The sequence below is a fragment of the Eublepharis macularius genome, chromosome 2, assembly GCF_028583425.1.
Source record: "Eublepharis macularius isolate TG4126 chromosome 2, MPM_Emac_v1.0, whole genome shotgun sequence".
Taxonomy (NCBI): Eukaryota; Metazoa; Chordata; class Lepidosauria; order Squamata; family Eublepharidae; genus Eublepharis; species Eublepharis macularius.
In genome coordinates, this window is record NC_072791.1 from 210,590,786 (window position 1) to 210,616,686 (window position 25,901).

At 43.2% G+C, this 25,901-nt stretch overlaps 1 protein-coding gene across 1 annotated transcript in view; it reads right to left on the reverse strand.

The window, feature by feature from the left end:
* Positions 1 to 25,901, reverse strand: part of CPS1 (carbamoyl-phosphate synthase 1) — a 209,524-nt gene that overhangs the window by 143,141 nt on the left and 40,482 nt on the right. The window contains exons 6-11 of the mRNA XM_054971268.1: positions 24,975 to 25,067; positions 18,455 to 18,544; positions 16,083 to 16,211; positions 14,988 to 15,094; positions 13,910 to 14,051; positions 9,509 to 9,586 (exon numbers count right to left, since the gene is read on the reverse strand). Coding sequence (XP_054827243.1) covers positions 9,509 to 9,586; positions 13,910 to 14,051; positions 14,988 to 15,094; positions 16,083 to 16,211; positions 18,455 to 18,544; positions 24,975 to 25,067 — 639 coding nt within the window. The remainder of the gene's footprint in view (positions 1 to 9,508; positions 9,587 to 13,909; positions 14,052 to 14,987; positions 15,095 to 16,082; positions 16,212 to 18,454; positions 18,545 to 24,974; positions 25,068 to 25,901) is intronic.

The following is a 25,901-nucleotide window of genomic DNA, read 5'->3' on the forward strand; positions in this document are numbered from 1 at the left end:
CTTCTGCATCTACAGCCTCCATATAATTGCCCCATACTGCCCATCTTTATCTTGTTCCAGATCCTTGATATAAAAGTATTAAAATCATTCAAAGGCTCAAATACCAGATTCTGAATAAAGTATGGACCAAATGTGTGGAAAACTGTTTGCATGCATTCTATTATTGCCATCATTTATTACAAGTGGGAAACCTGCAAGGACTTGTCAGGGTCACTTCATTTCCCCTTGCAGCTCCTTCCACACACTGTTTCCTCTTTCTGTTCACCTGGCATATCCTCTCCCCCTTTCCCAGTTTCCTTTCCTCTTTCTCACTCACTCACCCACCAACCTTTCTTTCACCTGTCCCCCAGGTTTCAGCTTTTTAATTATTTATTTATTTAATTTATACCTCATCTTTATCCCCTACGGGGATCCAAATAAGCTTACATCATTCCCCTCTCCTCCATTTTAGCCTCACAACAACTCTGTGAGGTAGGCTAGGATGAGAAAGAGAGAGAGAGAAAATGGCCCAAAGTCACCCAGCAAGTTTCCATGGCAGAGTGGGCATTTGAACCTGGGTCTCCAGAACCTAATCTGAAAATCTAATTCCTATACCACACTGACTGTCATGAGGTGGCTCCTTAGTAAGTCTCAGTGAGTCATGGAACCTGTGTGGCATCAAGTTGCCTGGTGGAGAGCCAGTTTAGAGGTTAGGAGTGCCGGGAATCGAATATGGAGGACTAGGTATGATTCACCACTCATCCGCTTGAAGGCAGCTGGGTGACCCTGGGTCAGTCACAGCTCTCTCAGAGCTCTCTCAGCCCCACCCACTTCATAGGGTGATTGTTGTGAGGATAATAACAACACACTTAGTAAGCCGCTCTGTAAGTTATCCTGAAGGGCAGTATATAAATCAAATGTTGTCGTTGTTATACTCTGCCTTTGTGCCCAATAGGGACCCAAATCAGCTCCTCCATTTTTTCCTCACAACTCTCTGCGATAAATTTGGCTAATAATGTATAATTGACCAAGTTTCACTAGTGACCTTACCTAGCATTGGCCACTAGGGCATTCATTTAAAGTTCAGACACTGCCAATGTCTTTTTTTTTTTTTTAGATTTCAGATTTTTTTGCAAACCTGGGGTGTTTTTCAGGTTTGTAGAAAGATCTGTCTTGTCTGTTTACAGCTGCAGTCTTTGGAGTATAAGTCACCGGACAAGCCAGATGGAAGGGTCTGGCCTGAAACCAATTCCATGGGATAAGGCTGGTTGGTGGAAGCAGCGGAAATTGGTGGGAAAGGTGTCCTCATAGGGCTAAGGATAGCCTGGAGGTCCAAGGAAGGCATGACTTTGCTGGAACACAGGGCTGTGTCCAGATATTGGGAAGGGCATTAAAAGTAGTAGCTAGGTTTAGCTTGCGGTGGACAGAGGTATGCAGAGGTGCAGACACTCCACCTGGAAGGAAGAGTGAAGAGAACTACTCCCTCAAAGCGGGAGCAGGAAAGGTAGCAACACAGATAGGACTGAATAAAGCCGGGTTGAACTGCTCCCTATGCGCCACTAGAATTCTTTCCCCCACTTCCCAGTCTACAGCGTATACTTACTCTGCAAGTGGCCCAAGATTTTTTATTTATTTATTTATGTCATTTACAGTCCGCCTTTCTCACTGAGACTTAAGGCAGATTACATAGAGTGAGATTAGCACCGTCAATATTAAGGACATTTTGATAAACAATGCCATAGGGTAAATAAATGCAAGTTTACAAAGATATAACATTAGCAAAAATCCAATACAGAGTTGAAAAAATGCTGAAACAGAGCATAAGCAATTCTAGGACTGACATTAGATAACATACAACTACCCACTAGGGTCATACTTAAAGCAATATAGTGGTGAAATCTATGAGCAAAGCTACAAGTGACTTTCTTCACGTGGAGAACACTAGATTTTTCTCGCAAGGTTACCTGGGAAGTGAAGTCCGAGTGGTCCTTCCCCTCTCTGTTAGAATTGCTGCCTGAAGAGCCACAAGAGGGCTTCATTTGGGGGCAGGCAGCTGCTACTTTCTCCCAGGGCATCCTGCGGGCTGCCTGCTCCCAGGGAGCTGCTCTGGAAGTGGCAGCGTCGGTGAAGCTTCAGCCACAGCGACAGCAGAAGAATCTGCAACAGATCCTTCCACTGTCACTGTGGCTGGAGCTTCACCAACGTGGTGGCTTTATCCAGAGCAGCTCCCTGGGAGCAGGCAGCCTGCAGGACACCCTAGGAGAAAGTAGCAGCTGCCTGCCCCCAAATGAAGCCTTCTTGTGGCTCTTCAGGCAGCGATTCTAACAGAGAGGGGAAGGACCACTCGGACTTCACTTCCCAGATAGCCTTGCGAGAAAAATCTAGTGTTCTCCACGGGAAGAAAGTCACTTGTAGTCACACTCTAAGTCACAACTGCACCCACACCTACTTAATAAAATTAACAATGAGTGCATGGCACTGTAATGATGAACAGATCTATTGCAGTGTAAGCTGTCATGCTCCAAGACCCACTTCTTGATGTACACAAAGAGGTCTTTGACCCATTCGAAGTGTAGGCTGCAATACATTTGCTAATTGTTACAGTGTCATAAGACTCTTGGTTGTTTTCTCTGCAACACACTATCATGACTATCCCTCTGGAATTTGCTTTTTTAAGCCATTGAAACTCTCTCTAATTAGGTTGCAAACCTAATTTATCTAATGAATAATTAACCTAATTAAGAGGTTCAGTCTTTGTATTTTCTCACAAACCCTCCAAATACCTGAGCACAAATCTAATCCAATTAACATGAAAAACCAAAGATCAATGAACAGGAATTTTTCTGGAGAATATTTTCATATCATTTCCATATCAACTGTATTCCTCTTACGTTCCAGTTTCCAGGATGTCAGAGTTTTACCAGGAAACCCAATTGTGGGTCACCTTTGCACCAAACTGTAAAACCATGATATAAATCAAAGCAAAACCCAAGTGTAAATGGTAGAAACCACAGCAAAATCCCTGAGATTCCTACTAGAGGCGGACATGAACTGGGAAAATGGTCGTTCATTATAGTTCGTGGGTCATTGTATTTCACGAACCATGAACTACAAACCTCCATGAACTTGTCCAGTTTGCGAACCCGTTCATTTGGTTCGTTGGTTCGTCACTTCCGGGGCTGCAGAAGGTCTGCAGAAAGCCCATCCCCCTGTTGCCTAGGTAGCAGATTGATTGGCACCAGGATGTCTGCAGTGACAAACCAAAAAATGAATCATATGAACTGCTCTAAAAATCATAGCAGTTCATCTCAGTTTGTCAGAAATGAGCTCCGATGAACCACCGGTTCACAAACCAAAAAACGGCCCAGTTCGTGACGAACTTTGGTTTGTATTTCAATTCGTGCCCATCTCTAATTCCTACTCATTAACAGAGGAGACAAAAAGCCATTCTTGCCTAGCCCTAGTCCCCCCATTTATTAAGCGGGAATAAAAAGTATCTGCTCAATAAGGTTACTGTGATGATGAAAGAAATAAAAAAGGCTGGTGGCTATCGCGAGTGCCTTGTGACTTCCCTTAGATGGAGTTCCAAGATGTGTGTTTCCTGCATCACCAGGAGAAGGTATTGAAGGGGAAGAGAAATGGGCACAGGGAAAGCACCATTTCCCTTACTTGATACTCCTCCCCAGCAAACTTCATTCCTCTGCAGACACTGCTTTGTGGCTGTTCTCCTATGATCAGGATTTGGGTCTGCTGTTGAACCTCCAATTTGGTTCATAGGGATATTACTATAAATTATACATAAATATTTGGCTTTCAGTCCTTTTATAGCAGGTGCCTTTAAAAGATCGGGTCTGTGAAAGGGAACCCGCAGGGCATTTCTCCAGTTTATTACTCTTTTTGCCACAACACAAAACTTCTTGCCATTGGGTAAATTTCATTTCTACATTTAATTAGCCACCCAAAGCAACCAACAAGAATTGAAATGCCATTGTTTCTATGTATTCTTTCTGCCTCATTTCCGCTGGATGCTAAAGATGACATCTACAGGCCCAGTGTGCCCTCTTTTCCTTTTCACACATCCTGATGCTCTTTAGTCACACTTTCAGAATTACAAAGCACATTGCTTTAGGGACTGTCATGCGGAGTCGCAGACAGGGGAGCAAGCTTCATTCCCAAAATTTGAGAACAAGAAAGTGTTCATGGGGATCAGTCCATTTGCATATAACTCTACCACTTCAATAATAAGAAAATATTTAAAATTGCATTGCAAATTGAAATGTTCAGTTTAATGCAAAATGTTACATACAATACAAAGCATAGCAGGAGTCCTGGATGGGGTTTACAACTCTGGATCGGAGCAAAATTCAGATATAGCAACACCTTACGAGAAACTAGATTTCCAGAGTATGAGCTTTTGAGAGTTAGAGCTCCCTTACACAGCTACCCTCCTGAAATTCTGGATTAGGAAATTCCTGTGTATTTAGGGGTGGAGCCTGGAGAGAATATGGTTTGGGGAGAGGATGGAAACCAGTGGTGCCATAGAGTCCACCCTCCAAAGCAGCCATTTTCTCTAGGGGAACTGATCTCTGTAGTCTGGAGATCAGTTGTAATTCTGGGAGATCTCCATCCCCCACCTGGTGGGTCTTGTGGTCTTCTTCATATGCTGCTGTTGGGGTTCCCAAGGGCATCTTGTGGACATCAATGCTGTACCAGAAGAATCTTGGCTGATCTAGCCAGGATCTTTTTATGTGCTGGTTATTTACTTTATAGGCTAACAGTGCAATCATAAGCATAGTTACACCTTTCTAAGACAAGTGACTTCAATGGAATTAGACTTCTACTTAGGATCACGCTGTAATTGTGGCAAACTGAGTTTAATGGGACTCCGCCATATATGCTGTGATTTCTACCATATGAAATCCCTGACATGAAAGTCTGCAATACACTCCGGAGCAAGGATGATCTTCTATTAGAGCTGCCAGCTTATTCTCTGCAGATGACACCTCTTTCTTTAATGTTATGGCTACTGCCCAAAGAACCAACTGTTTGCATCTTGCCAGCAGTATACATGTGATTTCCAGGGGCTCCCAGGCACAGAAAGACTCAGAGTCTTTCTACACGAGACATTTGATTCGTGAAGAACATGTGTCGGGAGATGCAATGGTAGCCAGGTAGTTTTAAAAGACAGAGCTGGCGGCAGGGCAAAGGCTTAGTTATACAATGGAGCTGTATGAAGGGGCTGTGAAATGCCAGAAGGGAAACTTCAGCCCATTATAACCTCTCCAGCTCCAAGCCCAGCTCTGGGAGGCAGCGCCAGCCCGTTTCCATTCCTCGCCACCCTTTGGTTGCAATCCCACACAGTTTTAGACTTCCGAGGTGAAACTGACAGAGCCTGCAGGGAGGCAAAGATGAAATTAACAAACTTCTGAGGAGCGATCTCCACCCGCTGCCTTTTTAAACTATGCTTCCCAGCTAACATTGCATCTCCCTACACTTGATGAACATGCACCGAGGTGTCTCAGGTAGCGAGACTCTTCATTTCAGAGACTGGCTACATAAACATGTTCAAGACGATCTCAACCAACACACTCTGAAAATGTACATGGTTGAATGCCACCCTGCCTATCAGAAAGGCATTCTCCCAATGTGTTCATTTCCTCTGTACATGAAGCTCTTTCAATATGGAGCACCTCTCTAGCATGCAATTCCCTCAATTTTGTAGAGTAGCAACTCTTGCATTGCTTAGCATATCTTTTTTTTTTTTTTTGAAAAATTTTTATTGGGTTAGAATCCATTATTTCCACATTTACATTCAATTTTCCCCAATTTTTTCATCTCTAACCCCCTCCCTTTCCCCCCCCTTTTTGTTGACTTCCAACAGCTTTCCAACCCTTTGTCCCCTTTCCCTTACTTTTATTAACTTCCTTTATCTAAAACAAATATATATTCTCCATTATTCTAAGCAGTACATCCTTAACTATTTTTAACATTATATGCCCAAACTGTAAGCCTTTGTTTCCATCTTAGATAAACAATTTATCCCAATTTTTCAATTTCAGGTATTTCTATATATCATAAACCATATAGATCATACATTCGTTTATATCAAACAATTTGACTTATTCTCTATATATATTACCCATTCTATCTTTTTATAATAGTTCTATATATCTCTCCTCACGTAGTCAATCAATTTGACCCATCTATATCTTCAGACATTCAGTTTGGTACAAAACTTGTCAGAAAAAAAAGAAAATATTGTTAGTTAATCGCTCCTTATATTTAGTCCTTATAATTAATTATTTTCTCTATGTTCTGTTTGTTAACCTATATATATCTATATATATGTCAATCTATTAATCTGACTGCTTATTAATTCACATTTATCTCTTCTCCCCCCGGTAAAGTCTCCCCCCTCTACTTCAATACTTCAGTAGTTCTCAAACTGCCACAGTTTTCCTCCCACCTCCCATTTCTTCTCCAGGTATTGTTTCAGCTTCTCCCAGTCTGTGTTGAACTGCCCTGAGTCCAGATCTCTCAATTTTCTTGTCATCTTGTCCATTTCAGCCATATACAGCAATTTGTAAGTCCAATCTTCAATAGTTGGCACTTCTTGTACTTTCCATTTTTGCGCATACAAAAGTCTAGCTGCTGCTGTCATATAAAATATCAACGTCCTGTGTTGGGCTGGAATTCCCTCCATTCCCAAGTTCAGTAGCAGGAGTTCTGGGTTCTTATTAATTTGAAATTGTAAAATTTCACTCATTTCTCTTATTATTTCCCCCCAGTACTGCCTGGCTACCTCACACGACCACCACATATGATAGAGGGAGCCCTCATGCTTCTTACATTTCCAGCATTTATTAGAAGTATTCGAATTCCCTAGCGCAATCTTCTTTGGTGTCATGTACCAACGATAGATCATTTTATAAATGTTCTCTTTGATATTAATACATGTCGTTGTCTTCATTGTAGTTTTCCACAAGTATTCCCATGCCTCCATTGTTATTTCTTTATTAAAGTTTATAGCCCATTTCACCATTTGTGTTTTAACTATCTCATCCTCGGTATACCACTTCAACAGTACTTGGTATACCTTGGATATTCTTTTCTTATCTTCTTTAAGAAGGGTCTGCTCTAGTTCCGAATTCTCTATTCGTATACCTCCCTTTACAGAGTCTGAATTATATAAGTCTCTGATCTGTCTATACTGGAACCAATCGTAGTTAGGTGATAGTTCCTCTTGTGTCTTTATTCTAAGTTTGGATGCTTCAGTTTTAGTTATTTCTTTATACGTTAAACATTGTTGTTCATTATCAACAGCTCTCGGGTCTATCACCTCATATGGAACCACCCACAAAGGGGTTCCTTCTTGTAGATAAATTCTGTACTTCTTCCAGATTATGTATAGACTTCTCCGAACAAAGTGATGCAGGAACATCGAGTTGACCTTTACTTTGTCATGCCATAAATATGCGTGCCATCCAAATATTTTTTTATATCCCTCTAGGGCTAATAGTTTCTTGTTCTTTAATGTCATCCATTCTTTCAACCAAACTAGGCAGATTGCATCATGATAAAGTCTCAGATTGGGCAGTTGCATTCCGCCTCTTTCCTTTGCATCTTGTAAAACTTTCACTTTCACTCGAGGCTTCTTGCCTGCCCAAACAAAATCTGATATTTTCCTCTGCCATTTTTCAAATTGTTTGGAGTCTCTGATGATTGGTATTGTCTGTAGCAAAAACATTACCCTTGGTAACACATTCATCTTAACTGCTGCAATCCTGCCCAACCATGACAAATTCAATCTATTCCATTTAATCAAGTCTCTCTCTATCTGAGTCCATAGTTTTTCATAATTGTTTTTGAATAGATCTATGTTCTTTGCAGTTAATTCGACTCCCAAATATTTCACTTTACTTGTTACTTCACAATCCGTTGTTTCCATTAACAATTGTTGTTTCTGCTTAGTCATATTTTTGCATAATATCTTTGACTTCTTTTTGTTAATGAAGAAACCTGCCAAGTCTCCAAACTCCTTGATCTTATCTATCACTCTTGGCATGTTCTCCAATGGGTCCTCTACAATTAACATTATGTCATCCGCAAATGCTCTGACCTTGTATGAATAGTCCTTTATTTTTATTCCACGAATTTCATCATCTTGACGTATTTGTATCATCAGAATCTCCAATACTAAAATGAACAACAATGGAGATAACGGGCAACCTTGTCTTGTTCCTTTACTTATCGTCAATTTCTTGGTCAATTCATCATTCACCACAATTGCTGCAGTCTGGTCTCTATAAATTTCCTTAATTGCTCTGATGAATCTTTCTCCCAATTGTAGCTTTTCCATAGTGGCAAACATAAAGTCCCAGTTTAAATTGTCAAACGCTTTTTCAGCGTCAACAAAGAAGAAACCAACCTCTTTGTCACAACGCTTGTCATAATATTCAATAGCATTGATCACTGTCCTTAAGTTGTCTCTTATTTGTCTGTCTGGCAAAAAGCCTGCTTGTTCCTCCTCTATGACTTCCGAGAGCCACCCCTTCAATCTCTCCGCCAATATCTTCGCAAAAATTTTGTAGTCATTGTTGAGTAGCGATATAGGTCTATAATTTTTCACATTAGTCAGGTCTTGGCCCTCTTTTGGGATCAATGATATATTCGCTTCACTCCAAGTTTCTGGAATCCTTTGATCCCTTAAAACCCCATTCATCACCTCTTTTAGGAATGGTGCCAGTTCATTAGCCATTGTCTTATAGAATTTAGCCGTAAGTCCATCTGGCCCTGGCGCCTTTCCTAGATTTGCAGATTGTATTGCCTTACTTATTTCCTCGTCAGTTACTTCACTATTCAACTTATTTCTCCAAGCTTCCGAGATTTCTGGAAGTTTGGTTTTCTCCAAATATGACGCTATTGATTCTTTGTTTACTTCTTTTTTATTATACAGCTTAGCGTAAAATTTATAAAAGGCTCTACTAATGGTAGCCTGCTCCAAATACGTTTTGTTATCTTCGCAGATTTTATTTATTATCTTCTTTTCCCTTTTCTTCTTCAATTGCCATGCCAGGTACTTCCCAGGTTTATTAGCACCCTCAAACGCTTTTTGATTCAGTCTTTTGAGATTCCACTCCAATTCTTTATTGCTCATTGCTGTTAGCTGTTCTTGAAGTATTTTAATTTCCTGGTATACCTTCTTTTTCCCTGGTCTCTTTTGCTTAGCATATCAATCACTTCATATGAGACATGAAGGAAGCCCCACAATGTTTTGCTTCACTTTATGTCTTCTGGGACAACTTCACACCAGCAATTCTCCCCTGCTACAACAGCATCCAATGGTCCTAATTCTAAGCAAGAATGAATACACACAAGATTTTGCAAGATCCAAATCAAATGGAAAACATTTTTTTTTCAGAATGCATGCAGAGGGTCCCAAGAAATTGCTAATCTTACTCTTTCCATAAACATGTTTTCAGCCCATCCTGGGTTGGCTAGATTAATCAGAATCACCACTTCACCGTACCTGTGTGTCTGTTGGCCCAGGGTTGGCTTCTGGGTAGAATTGCACTGTGAAAACTGGCTTGGTCTCATGCATAATTCCCTGAAGGGATTTCAAAAGAGAGAGGAACAAAATAAGATTATCTTGGTCTCCTTCTGTGGAAGTAGAGGGCAATCAAAGTGCTGCTCTTGGGAAATGGGGCAAGAAATAAAGGTTAAAGAATTCGTAGGATTTAGGGAATGAATTGAACCCAAGATCGTTTTCATACCGCTTACTGGCCATGGAACATAGCACCAAGCTCCCGGAACAGTGGCATCTTCCTGGCGTGATTTAGTGCGAGAACGGTAGTTCTCGCACGAAATCACACCAGGAAGACGCTGTCGTTCCGGGAGCTCGGCGCGATGTTCCGTGGCCAGTAAGCAGTGTGAATATGGCCCCTGTTTTATCCACCAATATTCTGAGCCCCCCTTCCTCAAACATCGCAGAGACATTCACTCCTTTGTGTGTAGGCTTTGAAACTCTAAATTCCAAGTTCCTAAGAGAAACAACACACTAACCTTCTCACAGATTTAATACTAGCACTAGTAAAAGAAAATGGGTAGCAGTAAAAAAAGAATTTAACCCTGGAGAGCACTGAAGAAAAATGACAGTTTTTACTGCTATCTCCTTGTACTTGTGTAGTTGAATACATACTACTAGCCGAAATTCATTGCTGGACCATTCCATGTTCAGATGGCATATGGGTGTCACCCACTCTCTTAAACCCAGCATTGACTGTGGCAGCAGTCAACCTTTTACCTGTTTTCAGATAAAAGGGAAGCATTTTGCCATTGCCTAGCTACTAGAAAATATACTCTTAAGGTAGTTCTTCACTTTCCCCTCTCCACCACCAGGTCATCTCAGAGCCAAGCTACAAGTGACGCCTGACACAGGTTAGACGCTTGTCAGCTTCCCTCAAGTTTTGATGGGAAATGTAGTTTAATTTAATTTAACTTAATTTAATTTAATTTATATTCCGCCCTCCCCGCTTTCGCGAGCTCAGGGCAGAAAACAAAAATACAAATGTTAATACCATTAAAAACATTAAAACACTATATCATTAAACATTAAAACACTATATGTTTTAATACCATCAAAAACATTAAAACACTATAAAACACAGGAACCCCCCCCCCCCCACACACACACACACCCAGCAGAGGGGAAGGGGGGTGCCCAGCGAGAGTCCGACGCCTGCACTCCCCTCTCGACCACATGTTCTCCCTCCCATAGACTGCTGCTCTGTAAACTTCAATTAAATGGAGAGCCAAGCTGCAAGACCAGGACACCTACATTTCCTATCAAAACTTGAGGGAAGCTGACAAGTGTCCAACCTGTGTCAGGCGTCACTTGTAGCTTGGGTCTGAGACTGAAGTTTTCCACATGGGACAGGCTTGTGTAGTTTCCCATTGCTATTTCAGTGCAATTGCGATGAGGCTTCTACCTAGCTATTTTCTCCATAGTTTCCATGCCCCCTTCATTCAGTAAGGGTCATTCCAACTCCCCACCCCCCATGCACAATCAGAGCCTTTTCATTTTTTAAAAAAAAATCAGGAATTGAACATCATTATATTGATATTACAGTATGTGTAACAGGTTCTCTGAATTCCCAGCTTTCATTTAAAAAGAGTAAGTCTGTAGCCTCTTCCATTGTAAGAAATATGCCTTTCCCCTTATATCCGCACAAGAAAAGGGGCTAAAGAATAACTTTTTAAGAAATGAAAGCTTGGAATTCAGAGAATGTGTTGCACATATCATTATAATCAGGGCTTTTTTTCAGCTGGAACACAGTGAAACGGAGTTCCGGAACCTCTTGAAAATAGTCACATGGCTGGTGGCCCCGCCCCCTGATCTCCAGACAGAGGGGAGTTTACTCTCCTCTGTCTGGAGATCAGGGGGCGGGGCCACCAGCCATGTGACCATTTTCTCCAAGGGCAACCCACTGAGTTCTACCACCTCTTTTCCCAGAAAAAAGCCCTGATTATAATGTTATATTGATATAATGCTATTCATCTGCCAATTTTTAAAAAAGGCCTGCCGAGGAGAGCGAGAATGGTCACTGTGAGAAATGGCTGCCATGTGGGTGGGACCAGGAAGATCCAAATGTTCATACCCACATGGCAGCCATCTTTCCCAAAACTTTGGAGCAATGCAGGTTTAGGAAAAATTGGGGAAATACTGGGGGAACTACAGGAGGTGCACAAATACATCACCTTGCTATAGGGAAGCAGGGGAAAAAAACCTTTCCCAACAGCATAGATCCTAGACCAAATAACCTGTGTGGAAATGGCCTCAGAGGTGAGAAGGAAACTGACCCTCAGACTGATCTCCAATTTAATCTGAGAGCAACTGGATTTACATTTGTTAAATAGGCCCTACTGAGAGTATAAATGTAGCAATCAAGGAAAAATGTTTATTAGGTTGTTTTGCCATGGAAATGCATTCCTGTAAGAATCAAAAGAACATATGGAGTGGTTGATGGTATGGTTTCGAGATGTCAATCAGATGGCAGGTGTAAAATTATTGGGGGAAAGTCATTAGAAGTATACAAAAGAAATAACAGGGTATAGATTAGTAACAGCGCCATAATTAGTGCTCTTAAATGATATCAATTGGGTAGGAAAAAAATATATTGACCAATACATGAAAAGCATCAAGAATGCGCACTCCTACATAATTAGAAAAACAGTTACAAGCCTCTCCTAGCAGAAGTCTGCAGAAGGTTTTGCATTATGTAAAAAATTAGCCAAGAGTTACTAAGAAATTCACAAGAGATTGAGTTCCTTATTTATTTGGAATATCAAGAAAACAATGGAATGAATTTGCATGCAGATATGATCAGCGGAACAAGTTAAAAGGGGTAGCGCTTGGCTTCAGTAAGTAAAGTGCTAGAGGCAAGAAAAAGATTGTTTAGATTTTGTGGAGATATTTTTACATATCAGAGATTTTTAGGCTTAATATTCTTTTAAATGTTTTTTTAGAGCAACTTATCTTCAGGATAAAGGGGAGGGAGGATCAGGATGCAAAGACATGGTAATGGTGCCCAGAAATCACATTCACTGAGCCAGGGCAGCTTTGGGGCAAACTGTCCTCTTGGTTACTGCTAGAAATGACCTTCTTTGGTATCCTCCTTCCAGGGGCTTCACTGTTTCCTGGAGCCCTTTGCTGGTTCTCTGCGAGGGCCAGTTCTGACATAACCTTTTTTGCCAACTCTTATTAATTTTTCCACATAGAAAACATCTTCTCTCTATATAAAGACATGTGTCCTGACTGACTCATCAACACCTAGCCCAAACCCCTGGATCTAGAAACATGAAATTTGGCAAGAATATTCCTTTCCTGATGTAACCCACTAAGAAGAGATTTTAAGAAATTCACCCCCTAAGGGGGTAGAAAGGGGTCAAATGTGTTTTCACAAAGGGATACAGCTTTCCTGTGCGGCTGGCAGGCTGCTACCTGCTTGTGCCCCTGCTCACTGCTAGCTCAGCCACTCTTCCTTGATTGGGCCAGCCTTTCAAGATCATTTGCATATGCGGGCTGATTGAGGCTCACAACATTCCACTCCTCAACCCCTCCCGCCCCATGAGACAGTTGGAATACAGAGGTCATTTGCATATGCAGCCTGATTGGCAGAGTCTCACTTCAGCTCTCTGCCTTAAAAGGAACCTGCAAGCGTCAATTAATCTAGAGACTGAGTTGAAGAACTTGTGGATATTTTTCCCAAGAGAAAAACCACTTCGGTTTGCCACTGCAGGGGCTTGTTTCCACACGTCCTTAAAGGGGTGGCCCACTCACCAAAAGCAGTCGGCTTTTCCCCTTCACTCCACACATCTCCGATTTCAAAAGGAGAGCAGGCTGTTTGGCTTTCATTTTGTTGGGGCATCTTCTGAAGGCACCGACAAAACAAAAGCCCAACAGCCTGCCACCATTTTGAAATTGGAGACGTGTAGAGTGAAGGGGAAAAGCCAACAGTGTTCGGTGGGTAGGACATCCCTTTAAGGATATGTGGAAATGGCCCATGTCTTGGAGACCAGGCGCTCTTCATTTTCAAAATGTCCTCCATTCTATCTGAAAACAGTGATAAACTATGTGTTGCGGGGTTCTCAAGGGCACAGCTTTTTCTCTTTTCTGTCCCTCATCTCCTTCTTGAAGAAGAGTTCTCTGTGATTTTCATTGTGGGTCTTGTGTCACTACACCTGTATGGAATAAATCTCACCATCTATCCAAGAATTAATCAAAGATAAATAGTTTGCAGAGGGCAGAAGAACACTACCTAAGAACTGGAGAAGTGGGCTTTCTAGGCAAGGAGTGAGTTCTGTGGAGGAACAGTTCATCTTCCCTGTCTCATCACATCCTTCACAGGTACCAAGAGAGAGGGGGGCTCACCTCATTTGTTTGATCATTGGCATTCACAAAGAGAGGCTTCCAGCCAGGAGGGAGGGAGCAGCTGTCAATCGCATAGCCGTGATTCTGAGCGGTAATGAAAGCCTGTCCATTTATCATGTTCACAACTGGTTGGTTCTGTCCTCTACAGAGAGATGAGCACATTGAGAGCGCAGAGGAGGGGATGGTTTGGGGAGGGGGGAGGGGGGCGTGAAGGGCAAGAGAAAAGACCACAATTAAATAATGTGCCTGAGTAAGCAGAAGGATCATACTGCATTGTGCATTACTGCTATGGAGAAGGAGAAGGGGAAAGGTTATGGCTAAGAAAAAGTTATCTCCTCAGAGCAAACCAAACCAGAACAGCCCAGCCAGAAGGAAGTACTCGACGCCATTATGATTTATCTTGGGGGAAGTCCAGGTGGTTTCTCCTCAATTGAGGGGGGTTACTCGGAACCACACTTTTCAACAGGTGGGATTTTTAGAATGCAGTGATTATAAGAACAAACGATATGGGACCCACTAAAACAAATGCCTCTGTAATCATCTTGGCAAGAATGAAAGTGAACGAGGGACACTTCCCTTTCTGCTCCTAGAGTTCCTACCTTCTGGTTTTGCGTAAAGAGAGCTGGAAAACAACGTTTTAAATGTCTGCCTCCAGGATGACTGAATGTTGTGCTTGGAGTTAGTTATGCAAAGAGTTTTCTGGCATAAATGTGTGATGTGCTTGAGAGGGGATCAAATATGATTTCCAGGGCATAAGGTTCCAAGAGTCAAAGCTCCCTTCTTCAGTTCTGACTCTCAAAAGCTCATACCCTAGAAGTCTAGTTGGTCTTTAAGGGGCTACTGGACCCCAATCTTACCATCAACTATGACAGGAACATGTAGTACAGACGCATGGTGTTACGCATTCACAGCTTTTCCAATCCTAATTAATTTTCCACCAATACCAAAATCCCAACATAATTCTGTTAGGGGTTGGCAGGAGGGAAGACAAGGAGAGAAGAAATGAGCAGGCATCTCAGTCCTTGTGCATGCTGTAGCCACATGTGTAGAGATGTCCAAGGCAGTAGTGTCACTGTACCTGTTAGCCATGGGCATTTTGTAGGAGGAAGCCCCAGCTGCTAGACCAGTAATGAGGTTTCCCAAATTAATCCCAAAGAGAGGCTCTTGGCGATCACTTTCTAGAACCTGGATGGAAGAAAACATCATGCGATCAACCGTGACTATGAATGGGATTCTATATAGACAAATCACAGCATGCAAAGACAATGGTATGCACTTTCTCCATATATTCAGTGTTTTTAAATGCTTTTAAAAACTAAATTCCTTTAAAAGCCATATTGCCAACTTGCCTTCTTTAACAATTAGGGGACAAGGAGAACTTCCACCAGCACAGATTCTTCTCTCAAAGAGCAACTGCAATTGGGGAAAGTGCACCCTGATCGAGTTCTGTATCGTATGCATCCTTAAATATATTAGAAATAGTTATATTTCATTTGGTAGCAGAGTTACCCAGTCAGAAGTGTTTCCCCCAACGTGAAGTAATAAATCCTCAGGCAATCAAATTGTAGGAAAGATAGGGCTTAGAGTTTATTGAGGTAGATTCCATTCATGGCAATATCTTGGAGTAGGAAGAAAGTCTTAGTCTAAAGAGTCACTTTCCCTATAAATACCATGGCCAGATAGTCTAGCAGCAAGGCTGCAAGTAGGTCTGTGCATGAGGCTTTCATAGCAGGAGCTCTGAGAAATACATCCTTACTCTTGGAAGGCCATGTGGCAAGAAAGAGAAATCTCCCAAGAGACACAAAGTCAAAGAAGGAGTCAGGACAGGAGGCGTTCTTGCCTTAGACAAAGAAAAGCAGCTTACTATCAAGAGAGTTACACAAACACAGAGAGACATGCAGTGCCCCCCCCCATGTCCAAGGCATGCTGAGTTGCCTGTCCCATCAAAACACACAAGACTTTTGGGGGACAGAGGAGCTGCAGAGCAACCAATTCTAATGTGAAATAACAAAGAGAGCAGTGTACATCAAGGTGTACAGAGCAGTGTAAGAACTGAGATTTAAAGAATGCTCCTATCTCCAAATTATAAGTTACCCCAGTGCATGATGGGAAATGTAGTTTGCAGGACCGCAACCACCTTGATCAAGAGAGAATTCCAAGGCATATTATCTACCTTCCTGACATTCTCAATAAGCTCTTGTGCTTGGGTTGGATCCCCAGGGCCGCCAGAAATGAAAAGTCCGTCATAATCCATCTTAGTGAAATCATGATTCCAAGGAACAAGATGCACCTCAGCACCTCTCTGGAAAAAACAGAAACAAAAACCAGGTAACCAAACTTAAGGCATTGACGTCATCTAAACTCAGAGATGCTGAAGAGGGCAGTGTAAGAGAGCAAAGTGTTGGGTCTGCACATGGCAGAGACAAATTCAAGTCCTTGCTTTGCTGATGAAGCCTGGTGGGTAGCTCAAGCATTGAACAGTGTCGAAGCAGATACTCCCAGGAGATCCATAAGCAGGGTGTGTGAAGCCAGTAACCCTCCCTTTTTTTCCCCATGAGCCCATCAACTATTTCTGAATGTGGACGTTCCGTTCAGTTACCCCAGCCAACCATTCTGAGTAGATGCAGATGTATAGCCTCCATTTATGGATATTTAGCCAGTGGCCATCTCCACAGCTTCAGGCCACCATCACACCTTCTGTCAGCTAATGAGAAAAGAACACCTGACTTCCTTATCTATTTAAATGTAAAGCGTGCATATTTATGACAACCAAGTTCAAATCTCTTCCAATGTCTCGCACAGACACTTAACAGAACAGGTGAAGAGACAGAAACCTGTGGCACCCCACTGACTAAAAACCATGAGATGGAATAGCAATCTCCTAGCACTGGCTTCATAGGACTGCCTATCAAGAAGGAATGGAGCCACTACAAAGTGGAATTAATCAGTTCCACTCAGAAGGATATCATGGTTGATGGTTTGGAACACTGCTGAGTAGAAGTGAGCACAGACTGGGAAAGCCCCACGGATTACCGTGGTCCATCGATTTTCATGGACCACGGACCACAAACTTTCCACAGACCAGCCCCATTCACAGACCAGTCTGTCGGTCCGTGGTCCATCACTTCCAGCAGCCCTGGCTCTGTCCCTTCAAACCCAGCAGAATTTTCAGCAGCCTCTCCTCCAGCCACCCTGCAAGTTTGGTCAAGATTGCATTTCAAATGTCCGAGTTACAGACCCCCAAAGCAGCCGCCCCCAGGAAACTTCCAGTAGATACTGGAGTCGCAAATACCAATTGACTTGCATTGGCTAGCAGCACCAAAAAGTTGCAATGAGGCAAAATCAAACAGAAAAGGGTGGGGGAAGAGCCCTCTCACTCACCATAAGACACCTTCCCAGCCATTGCCTAGGAATTCATTCTTGCTCCTTGCTTGCATAGAGCAGAATGGGAGTTCTCTGGTTGGCGGGCAGAGCTGCCTATCAAGGTTTTGAGGGCTAAGATTGGTATTGCCATGGCTGCAGAACATCTACCCCTCCATTGCCTAGGGAATTTTTCTTTCTCTTTGCTCAATAGAACAGAATGGGAGCTCTCTGGTTGGCTGGCAGAGCTGCCTATCAAGGTTTTGAGGGCTAAGATTGACTGCAGAATGTCCACCCCTCCCTTGCAGAATGAGAGCTCTCTGGTTGGCAGGCAGAGCTGTGTATCAAGGTTTTGAGGGCTAAGATTGGCTGCAGAACATCCACCCCTCCGTTGCCTAGGGAATTCATTCTTGCTTCTTGCTCCATAGAGCAGAATAGGAGCTCTCTGCTCAGCAGGCAGAGCTGCCTATTAAGTTTTTAAGGGCTGCAAAAGGTCTGTGGACCTCCTCTCTATTGCCTAGGGAATTGATAGATTGTCACCAGGATGTCTGGACTCATGGACCACGGACCAACGGACTGGCCCAAACAGACCAAAATTCAGAAAAAAAGTGAGTCCCATGAACTGTGTGTTCACGAACCATGAACCAGGAACATGCAAAATGTTGGTCCGTTTTCTGGACCTTGCCCATCCTACTGCTGAGAGATGACCATCCATTTCCTGGCATGACCAATGCTGTCTATGTTCCAGATCCAGGTTAGAAAACAGATTGAAACAGATATATATAATTAATAATCTTCTAGAGATCCCTGAAGTTATGTTGGCCGCTTGTGTTGTCACTCAAGAAATGAGTCTATGAGCCTAATGGAATATCTTGGGAATACTTCTTCTGGATTCATGCCTCCTAGGTTTCTGTATAGCTGACTTCTGCAGAGAAAGTGAATGAATACTCTCTACACATATCTGGAGAGTCTCTCGTCTTTATGGTTGTAATTCCTAGTTTGAAAAATCCCTCAGATGAGTCATAGCTGCCCTGTTTTTTTATAATGAAATTCCAACTCCCTCATCCCTTCTCCATTTTTGGTGCCACTGCTCAAGCTACAGATAGCCACAGCAACAGAGGAAACTCATTCTGAGAAGCCACTTGAGAGCTAGATCCATAGAAGAGAAAATTGTTAAGGATTTACCTTTACAAGCAAACGAATAGCGTTGTGCTTTAATCCACAATCCACAGCTATGACTTTTATTGGATTTCCTTTGCCATATACTTTGACGTCCTGTTGATATGAACAAAAGAACATATGAACACATATATTGAATCACACCATTGGTTCATCAAGGTCCGTACTGTCTACTTCGACAAGCTGTGGCTCTCGAGGGTCTCAGACAGAGAACTTTCCAAAGGAAGACTGCTCTTTTGGCAGAAGACAACCATTGCAAATTTGGACTCTCCTTGGCTGTTTCCATGCTACTCACCTTCATCTGGAACGCTGTGGAATGTCACGAAAAAAACCGTGGAAGATAGCGTCTTCTCGCGTGAGTTTTGCAAGATGTCGCGCAAAACTCGTGCGAGAAGACGCTATCTTCCGCATTTTTTTCACGATGTCCCACAGCGTTCTGGATGAAGATGAATAGTGTGGAAACAGCCCTTGTCTGACAATCACCAGCTGGTCTTGCCAGAAGGACCCTGGGACATTGAAATGTTATAGTTGTAAGTTCAACATGCTTTGCATCCTCATGTCTCCTACCAGGTGAGCAAGAACGCATTCCAGCAATGAGCGACTCAACATCCTTCTTCCTCATCCAACCCACTGAACCAGAGACAGCAGCAATGGTAAATGCACACTCTCCCAACGTCCACATCTGATCTACTGCGTGCTGAGCAAACTATTTTTATTCTTTTAATAACCCCCTTTTAATCAGTTCCTTCGGCATGCAGATATTTCACAGCTGGAAGGCTTCATGATAAGATGATAATCTCCTAACTGAATCATTTCACAGGTGAACTACCACTATTCAGGGAGGAAACAGAAGCTTCTCTGAGGAAAATCTGATCTGAAGGATGCTATAAAAGCATTAGCTCTTCATGGGATCAAGACGGAGAGGCCAATTCACGCTGGAGAGAACTAAATTGACACAATCGAGCCTTCTCAAGGTCACCAACTTCTTCCCGTACCTTTGGTGTAGTGTAGTAGTTACAGTGCCAGACAAGGACTGGGAAGAGTTGGGTTCATATTCCCACTCTGCCTAGTTGAGTTTACTGAGTAACTTGGGCTAGTTACTCACTCTCAGCACAACCTACCTTACAGGATTGTTGTGATCATAAAACAAAGAAGAGAGCCTCATATGCTGCCCTCAGCTCCTTGGAGGAAGGGAAAGCAAAAAATAGAACAGATAGGTGCTATGGCCCTGTTCTCTTGCCCCTACAGTTGTCCCCATTTTGATGGGGGACAACTGTTTCTGTTGATATGATGGTTTCATTTTTGTAAAAAAATAGCACTTTGTAAACAATTGAAAAGGGGAGAAATGTATCCACAGGTTGTCTTTGTCCACAGAGGTGATGTTTGTTTATAAACGACTGGAACAGAGTTAAACCAGAATTCAAATTGCAATCTTGAGGTATGTTTGAATGCTCTTAAAAATTGTTATCCTTCTAAGAGGTGTGATAAACTTAATGGATAGGACGTATCCACTAGGTTTAAAGTTGGTTTACTATATACTTATGCTTAATATCGTAACGTTTGATTACTATGTTTATTTGACTTAGGTCTGTAACTTTGATATTTGTAATAATAAAACATTAAAAATAAAATATATGAACTGCAAATGAGCTGTATTTGTAATGGTGTCTTCATGTTAACCTATATTTTAATAAACAGTGTTCAAAAATTTTGATACAATGACTTGAAGAATAGACAGACAACACTGAGGAAGATGGAGCCAGGGTATGAACCAGTATAAGGCAGATTTACTTGCTCATATAAGGAAAAATATATTTGTAAAAGATATTTTTGACTTAAAGGACCAATCTAGACATTGGGTGGGCTAGAAGAGTTACATTTGTTTATTCAACAGTCTTACCTGTTTATCTGAAACCAGGTGGGTGGGGGAAAGGGTCTTGTACTTAGATCAACCTTGTGAGCATATGAGGATGCAGAATTTTCTCACATTGAGTTGTTCCAAGCATTTTTTTTCTAATTAAAATTCCATGTGTTTCACCAAGAAGGCTTCTTTAAGGGAATCGCTTATTTTTTCAATGTTCTTTTCATGAGAATGGTCCTATACTGCTCTTGAATTCTCATTAAAAGAACATCGGAAAACTACAAGATTCCCCTGAAGAAGCCTTCTTGATGAACCTTATATGGAATTTTAATCAGAAAAAAAAATAATTAGAAAAATGTATTTTTCCTTACTTACAACGTTGCCTATTTTTTGCCTATTCTCTGTGGCCCTCTTGTTTTTCTCCTCAAGCTTTTTTCTCCCAGCCTAACTCATTTCCTGTATCAGTTACAGAGGAAGGGAAAGGACCCAGTCTCCCCCCCCCCGCCCCGATCTGAACCCCTCACCTCTTTTGAAATTAGAACTACCAAACTATGAGTAGAGTCACCAATGTGAAGAACAAACAGGCCTGTCATGTCTAGTTTAGCACTAATTGCTACTAGAGAGGGGCACGAACAGAATATAAAAACCAAACATGATGTTCATTGTTCGTTGCCATCTACGAACAGGGACTCACAAACAACCACAAACATGACCCTGTTCACAAACATGTTCGTGGTTGGCTGTTCATAGGGGCCAGCAGGCTCTCCTCCAGCCATCATCCAAGTTTGGTTAAGATCCCTACCGTACCACTCCCAGAAACCCTACATGAGCAGGTAGCAGGAAAGGTACCAATAGTAAATAATTGCTTGGCCCCATAGCCTGGCAGCAGCCCTGGAACCTGAAGGGGTAGATCCATATTCCACCACACACAAAGAAAATTCAAGCTCCAATGCACTCTCCTTGTCTCTCTATCAAAATGCCAACAGCAGCTGTCTCTCCCTCTCCACTATCTGCAAAGACTAGCCAGAGCTGGGAGCCCCCCCCCCCCATGGTCTTTGCTCTCTTGTAACAAATTTGGAGCACCACACTTGGAAGGAAGACCTGGCTATCAAGCTAAATTGGGCTTAGATTGGGGTTTCCAGGGCAACAGCAGGAGTTCAGACAGAGTTCAGACAATCCCTGCCTATGTTGCCAAGAGAATTGATTGCAGGTGCCAGACTGTCTGGCTTGACAAACAGCAACGAACGAGGCTTGCAACAACCACCTGTTCGTTTTGAATGGGGCCTCACAAACGGCTTGTTCTCGAACAGCAAATTGGGCTGTTTGTGGCTTTTTTTTGTTTGTATTGCTGTTCGTGCCCATCTCTAATTTCGACTATTACAAAAATAATCAGTGAAGCCCCTGGAATGCAAAGCTGCTCTAAGAACCTGAGTGCAAAGTGCCCAAATCAACAGCAAGACTCTCACACACCCATGAATACAGGAAGCTGCCTTATGCTGAATCAGACAGTCCTCAATCCATCAAGATCAGTATTGTCTATTCAGAGTGGTAGCAGCTCTCCATGGTATCAGGTAGAGAGGCCTTTTGCATCACCTGCTGCTGGTCCTTTTTACCTGGAGATGCTGGAGATTGAACCTGGGACCTTTAGTACGCCAAGCAAATGCTCTGGTATTGAGCCACAGTACACTGACCTCCCCTCCCCCCAGAAAATGGCTGCAAAAGCAGGGAAAGAGGAAGAGAGTTAAACTGCAAAAACGCTTTTAGCAAATGCAGCCTCTTCCTCTTGCATGGGAATAAAAAAGAAAATCAATCCTGTCTAACCTACCATTGATAAGAAAACTTCTCAATGTTCCCCCATCTTGATTTACATGAAAACACTCCTTTGCTGGGACATCGATTATCATGTCCTATAATTACCACCAATGAAGAGCTTAGTTAATTGTCAGCTTTATTTGTGATGTTGCTTTATAAGCCTATAAAGTGAAGTTATAAAGATAATGAGATCACAGGAGTTCTGTTAATCTTTCTATATCTCATTTATGGATGCTATTTTCAGCATCTTTATAGCAATCCCTTCTTGTTAATGGCAGAGGCGATCCACAGTGCCTGGTCTTTGCTGCTTATTTATTCTGCAAAATGGTGAAAACCGAAACTCAGCATTAGATATTGAAGATCACAAAAACAGTTCGTTTTCTATTCTAAACAGACCAAGTCTTGTATCTAAAAACAACCAGCAAACTTAAAATCAATGGAGGAAAAGAATCAAGAACACTCCAAAAAAAGTTTAAAAGTACACAACTGGGATTTCTAGAGAACAATTCAAACCAGATCTACTCTATGTTAGACCATTCTTTAGTTTTTCTACATTATCTCAAATTACTATGTTTTAATGAATTTTTTAAAAAACTCAGGCTCTGGGTAGAAAAAGATACATGGATGCTTGCTTGACTGATGCTTCTATCAGTCACTTCATAGATTTTCATTCAGTTGCAGGCAAAAGAAAGAGGCATTTGACAAAGAGCTGCAGTTTTTAGCGGCAGCCATACCTTCTTCATCATCACGTTTATTTCCACACTACATACCAGCTAGCTCTTTACATATCTCTGATTTTACTTTTCAATAAAAACTGAAAGGAATACCCTTTCCCAGTTCCCCTGGAACTACACATTCCGTGGGTGAACCATTTTAACAGTTAGGAAACCTTTCTCGATCACATTGCAGCTAATTCTGATTTGCAGTATCTGCTCTTTTTCAGAGGATGAAATGGAATCCTATTATATAAAATGCAAACTGTGTTGCCGATGACTCACTTTTTATCCTGGTGAGCCCATGCAGGAGCATCAGGATAAAAGCTGAGTTGTTGGCAACACAGCCTCTGAAGGCTGCTGCGACAGGAAGGCTAGGTGATGCAGCCCATCTCTCCAGAGGCTGCCGTGGTGGGGAGGCCAGGTGCAGCAGCATGTCCCTCCAGGTCCAAACAGGCTCAATTCCATCTCAATCGGGCTGCTGTGGATTGCAGGAGAGCTGCTGGAGTGGCGCGACAACCCCTAGAGTGCTCCTACACACCATAGCAGCCTGATTTTGTCCCATTTGAGGCCAAATCAGGCCCATTTGGGGCCAAAATTGGCCTGCTGTGGAGTGCAGGAGCACTCCAGGGCCCATCATGTTGCTCTAGCAGTGTTCCTGTGCTCCGTTTTCCAGAGCCCCTTTTTTTTAACGGGCATTGTTGCTAGAAGCTGCAATAATCCACATATGATGTGGGATGAAGTGGAGAAGAAGAAAAGTTTCCCTCCATTGTCCTGTCTCCACCCCAGCCCACCACCTGAGCAACCAGCAAGCTTCATCTTAGCTCATGCAAATTGGATGAAACTCATGAGATGTCACGGACCAACCTGGCCCAGCAGAGCAGAGAGACTCAGAGGACTCTTCTGAGGAAGAGGCAGCTGGCGAACCTGACCCAGATCCACAGCCAGTGGCGGAGGCACTGCAGGAGGAGGCAGTCTCTGAAGGCTCAGATATCGATCCACAGCCAGGCCCCAGCACGTCGGTCCCTCAGCTTCCCAGCCCTGGGCCAGCAACAGAGAGCCAGGCACCAGCCAGCTCTCCCCCTCAGCTTCCCAGCCCTGGGCTGGCAACAGAAAGCCAGGTGCAGGCCAGCTCTCCCCCTTCATCACCAGAGCCTCAGGAGCGCCGTCAGAGGAGGGCTAGGAGAGCCCTCCAAGCCAGAAGGTGCCGTGACAGGCTAGCATCACAGCACCGGCCCAGCATCATTAGTGATGATGAGTGCTTGCAGGAGCAGGACTGAGACAGCCAGCAGGTGCATGCTATCGCACAAGCAGCTGAGCACTGTGAGGGTTAAAAGCAGCCAAAAAGGGAGTGGATGTGTGGAAGCAACGTGTCCACTTACTACTGATCTTGCTGCTGTGTTTGGAACTGATTCTCTTGTTTCTGACCTTGGCCTATTCATGTGGATGTGTTTCTGGAATTCCCCTTTGGACTTAAAGCTGTGAGTGTTGCCCAATTGGTGCCTGAACTTTGGAACTGTGCTTGACCTGCTCAGACAACTTGGGAGTTGTCCCTTGCCTGCTGCCAGTGTGAGTCTGCGATTGGGACACGACGAGATCTAGAAGCTGTTGCTCCCACCACAAACCTTCCTAGACGCCCCAGGCTGAAGTGCATTTTGCAGCAGTACACAGGATATTCCTGGGCCTCCTCCAACCCCTGACCAAAGCAGCTTCACTAGGTGAGAAGGTTCTTGCTGCGCCTTCCCAATTCATCTGTACCCCTCTGCAATCAATGGTATAATGCTGAAAAATCTGTCTGGGGATTGTGGCCAACCGCTGTAAATGCAGCCATCTCCACACCTCTAATAACCAAACGTGCCTCGGCTCTCCAGTTCCTCCTCCCAGGCCTCTTTCCTGTACAGGTCCATTTCTGCCAAAATCTGTTATGAGATTTGTTATGGTGGGAGTAGTCGGAGGTTATGTAGTTGGAGTAGTTGGAGGTTGGTTTCCTCCGAACTGCAAACGTGCAAAATGTTTGGTACCCAAAACAAAGAGTGTACAGCTATAAGCACACACTTGCCATTTCAAGGTTATTCTATAAACCAGAATCCCAAGAGAGAGTGCCTATCGTCATACATCTAGAAGAAAATTGAACTTTTACCTTGGTTGAAACTTCAGCAACCAAGTTTTTCTTGTTCGGATCCAAGAACTCCACTGGCTGACCCTCAAACTCAATCTTCCCAAGAACAGTTCCCTGATGGAATAAAAAATTAAACAGGTGAGTGTCAGCCTGGAAGACAGGTTGCACCAGGTAGTGATGAACAAAATCTCTTAGAAAGTAGAACCGCCGCCCCCAAACTTTGGTCGAACTTCTTTGTAACTAGGTTTTCTGCCTAAATCAAGAGTGGGCAAACTTTCCAACCTGAGTGCAAAATGAAACACACTGTCTAGTGGTGAAGGAGTGTGGGGAGGGGAGGACAATAACAGCTTCTGCTTTTCAGCAGGGCTGGACCACAACATAAGCAGCTGGCAACCTCTCACACAGTCTGAGCACATTGAAGAGCAATGCTGAACCCCTGCATAACACAGCACCAAACACTGTTGGAATTTACTAGAGGCGGAGCCTGGAAGGGGCTTCACCCCAGGTGATGACATCACACCTCCAGGCCCAAAAAAGGCAGGGAGCTATGCTCTGGTCCATGGGCAAAATGATCTGTGTACTACTATTTGGCACGTGCCGTTTGCAGCCGTGACTGATTGGTTGAAACAGAGTCGACTGAAACTGAACCCAACAAAGACGGAGGTCCTGTACTTGAGCCACGGGGGACTGGGTTCGAGACTCCGGTTCCCGGCCCTCGATGGGGCACAGCTCATGCCAGTTCCAAGGGTCAGGAGTCTGGGGGTGATCCTGGATGCTTCCCTGAAAATGGAGGCACAGGTCGCAACAGTTGTCAGGTCTTCTTTTTTCCATCTGCGGCAGACCAGGCAACTTGTCCCCTACCTGACTACCTGTGACTTAACTACAGTGATCCAGGCAACGGTTATCTCTAGGTCAGGTTACTGTAACTCGCTCTATGTGGGCCTACCC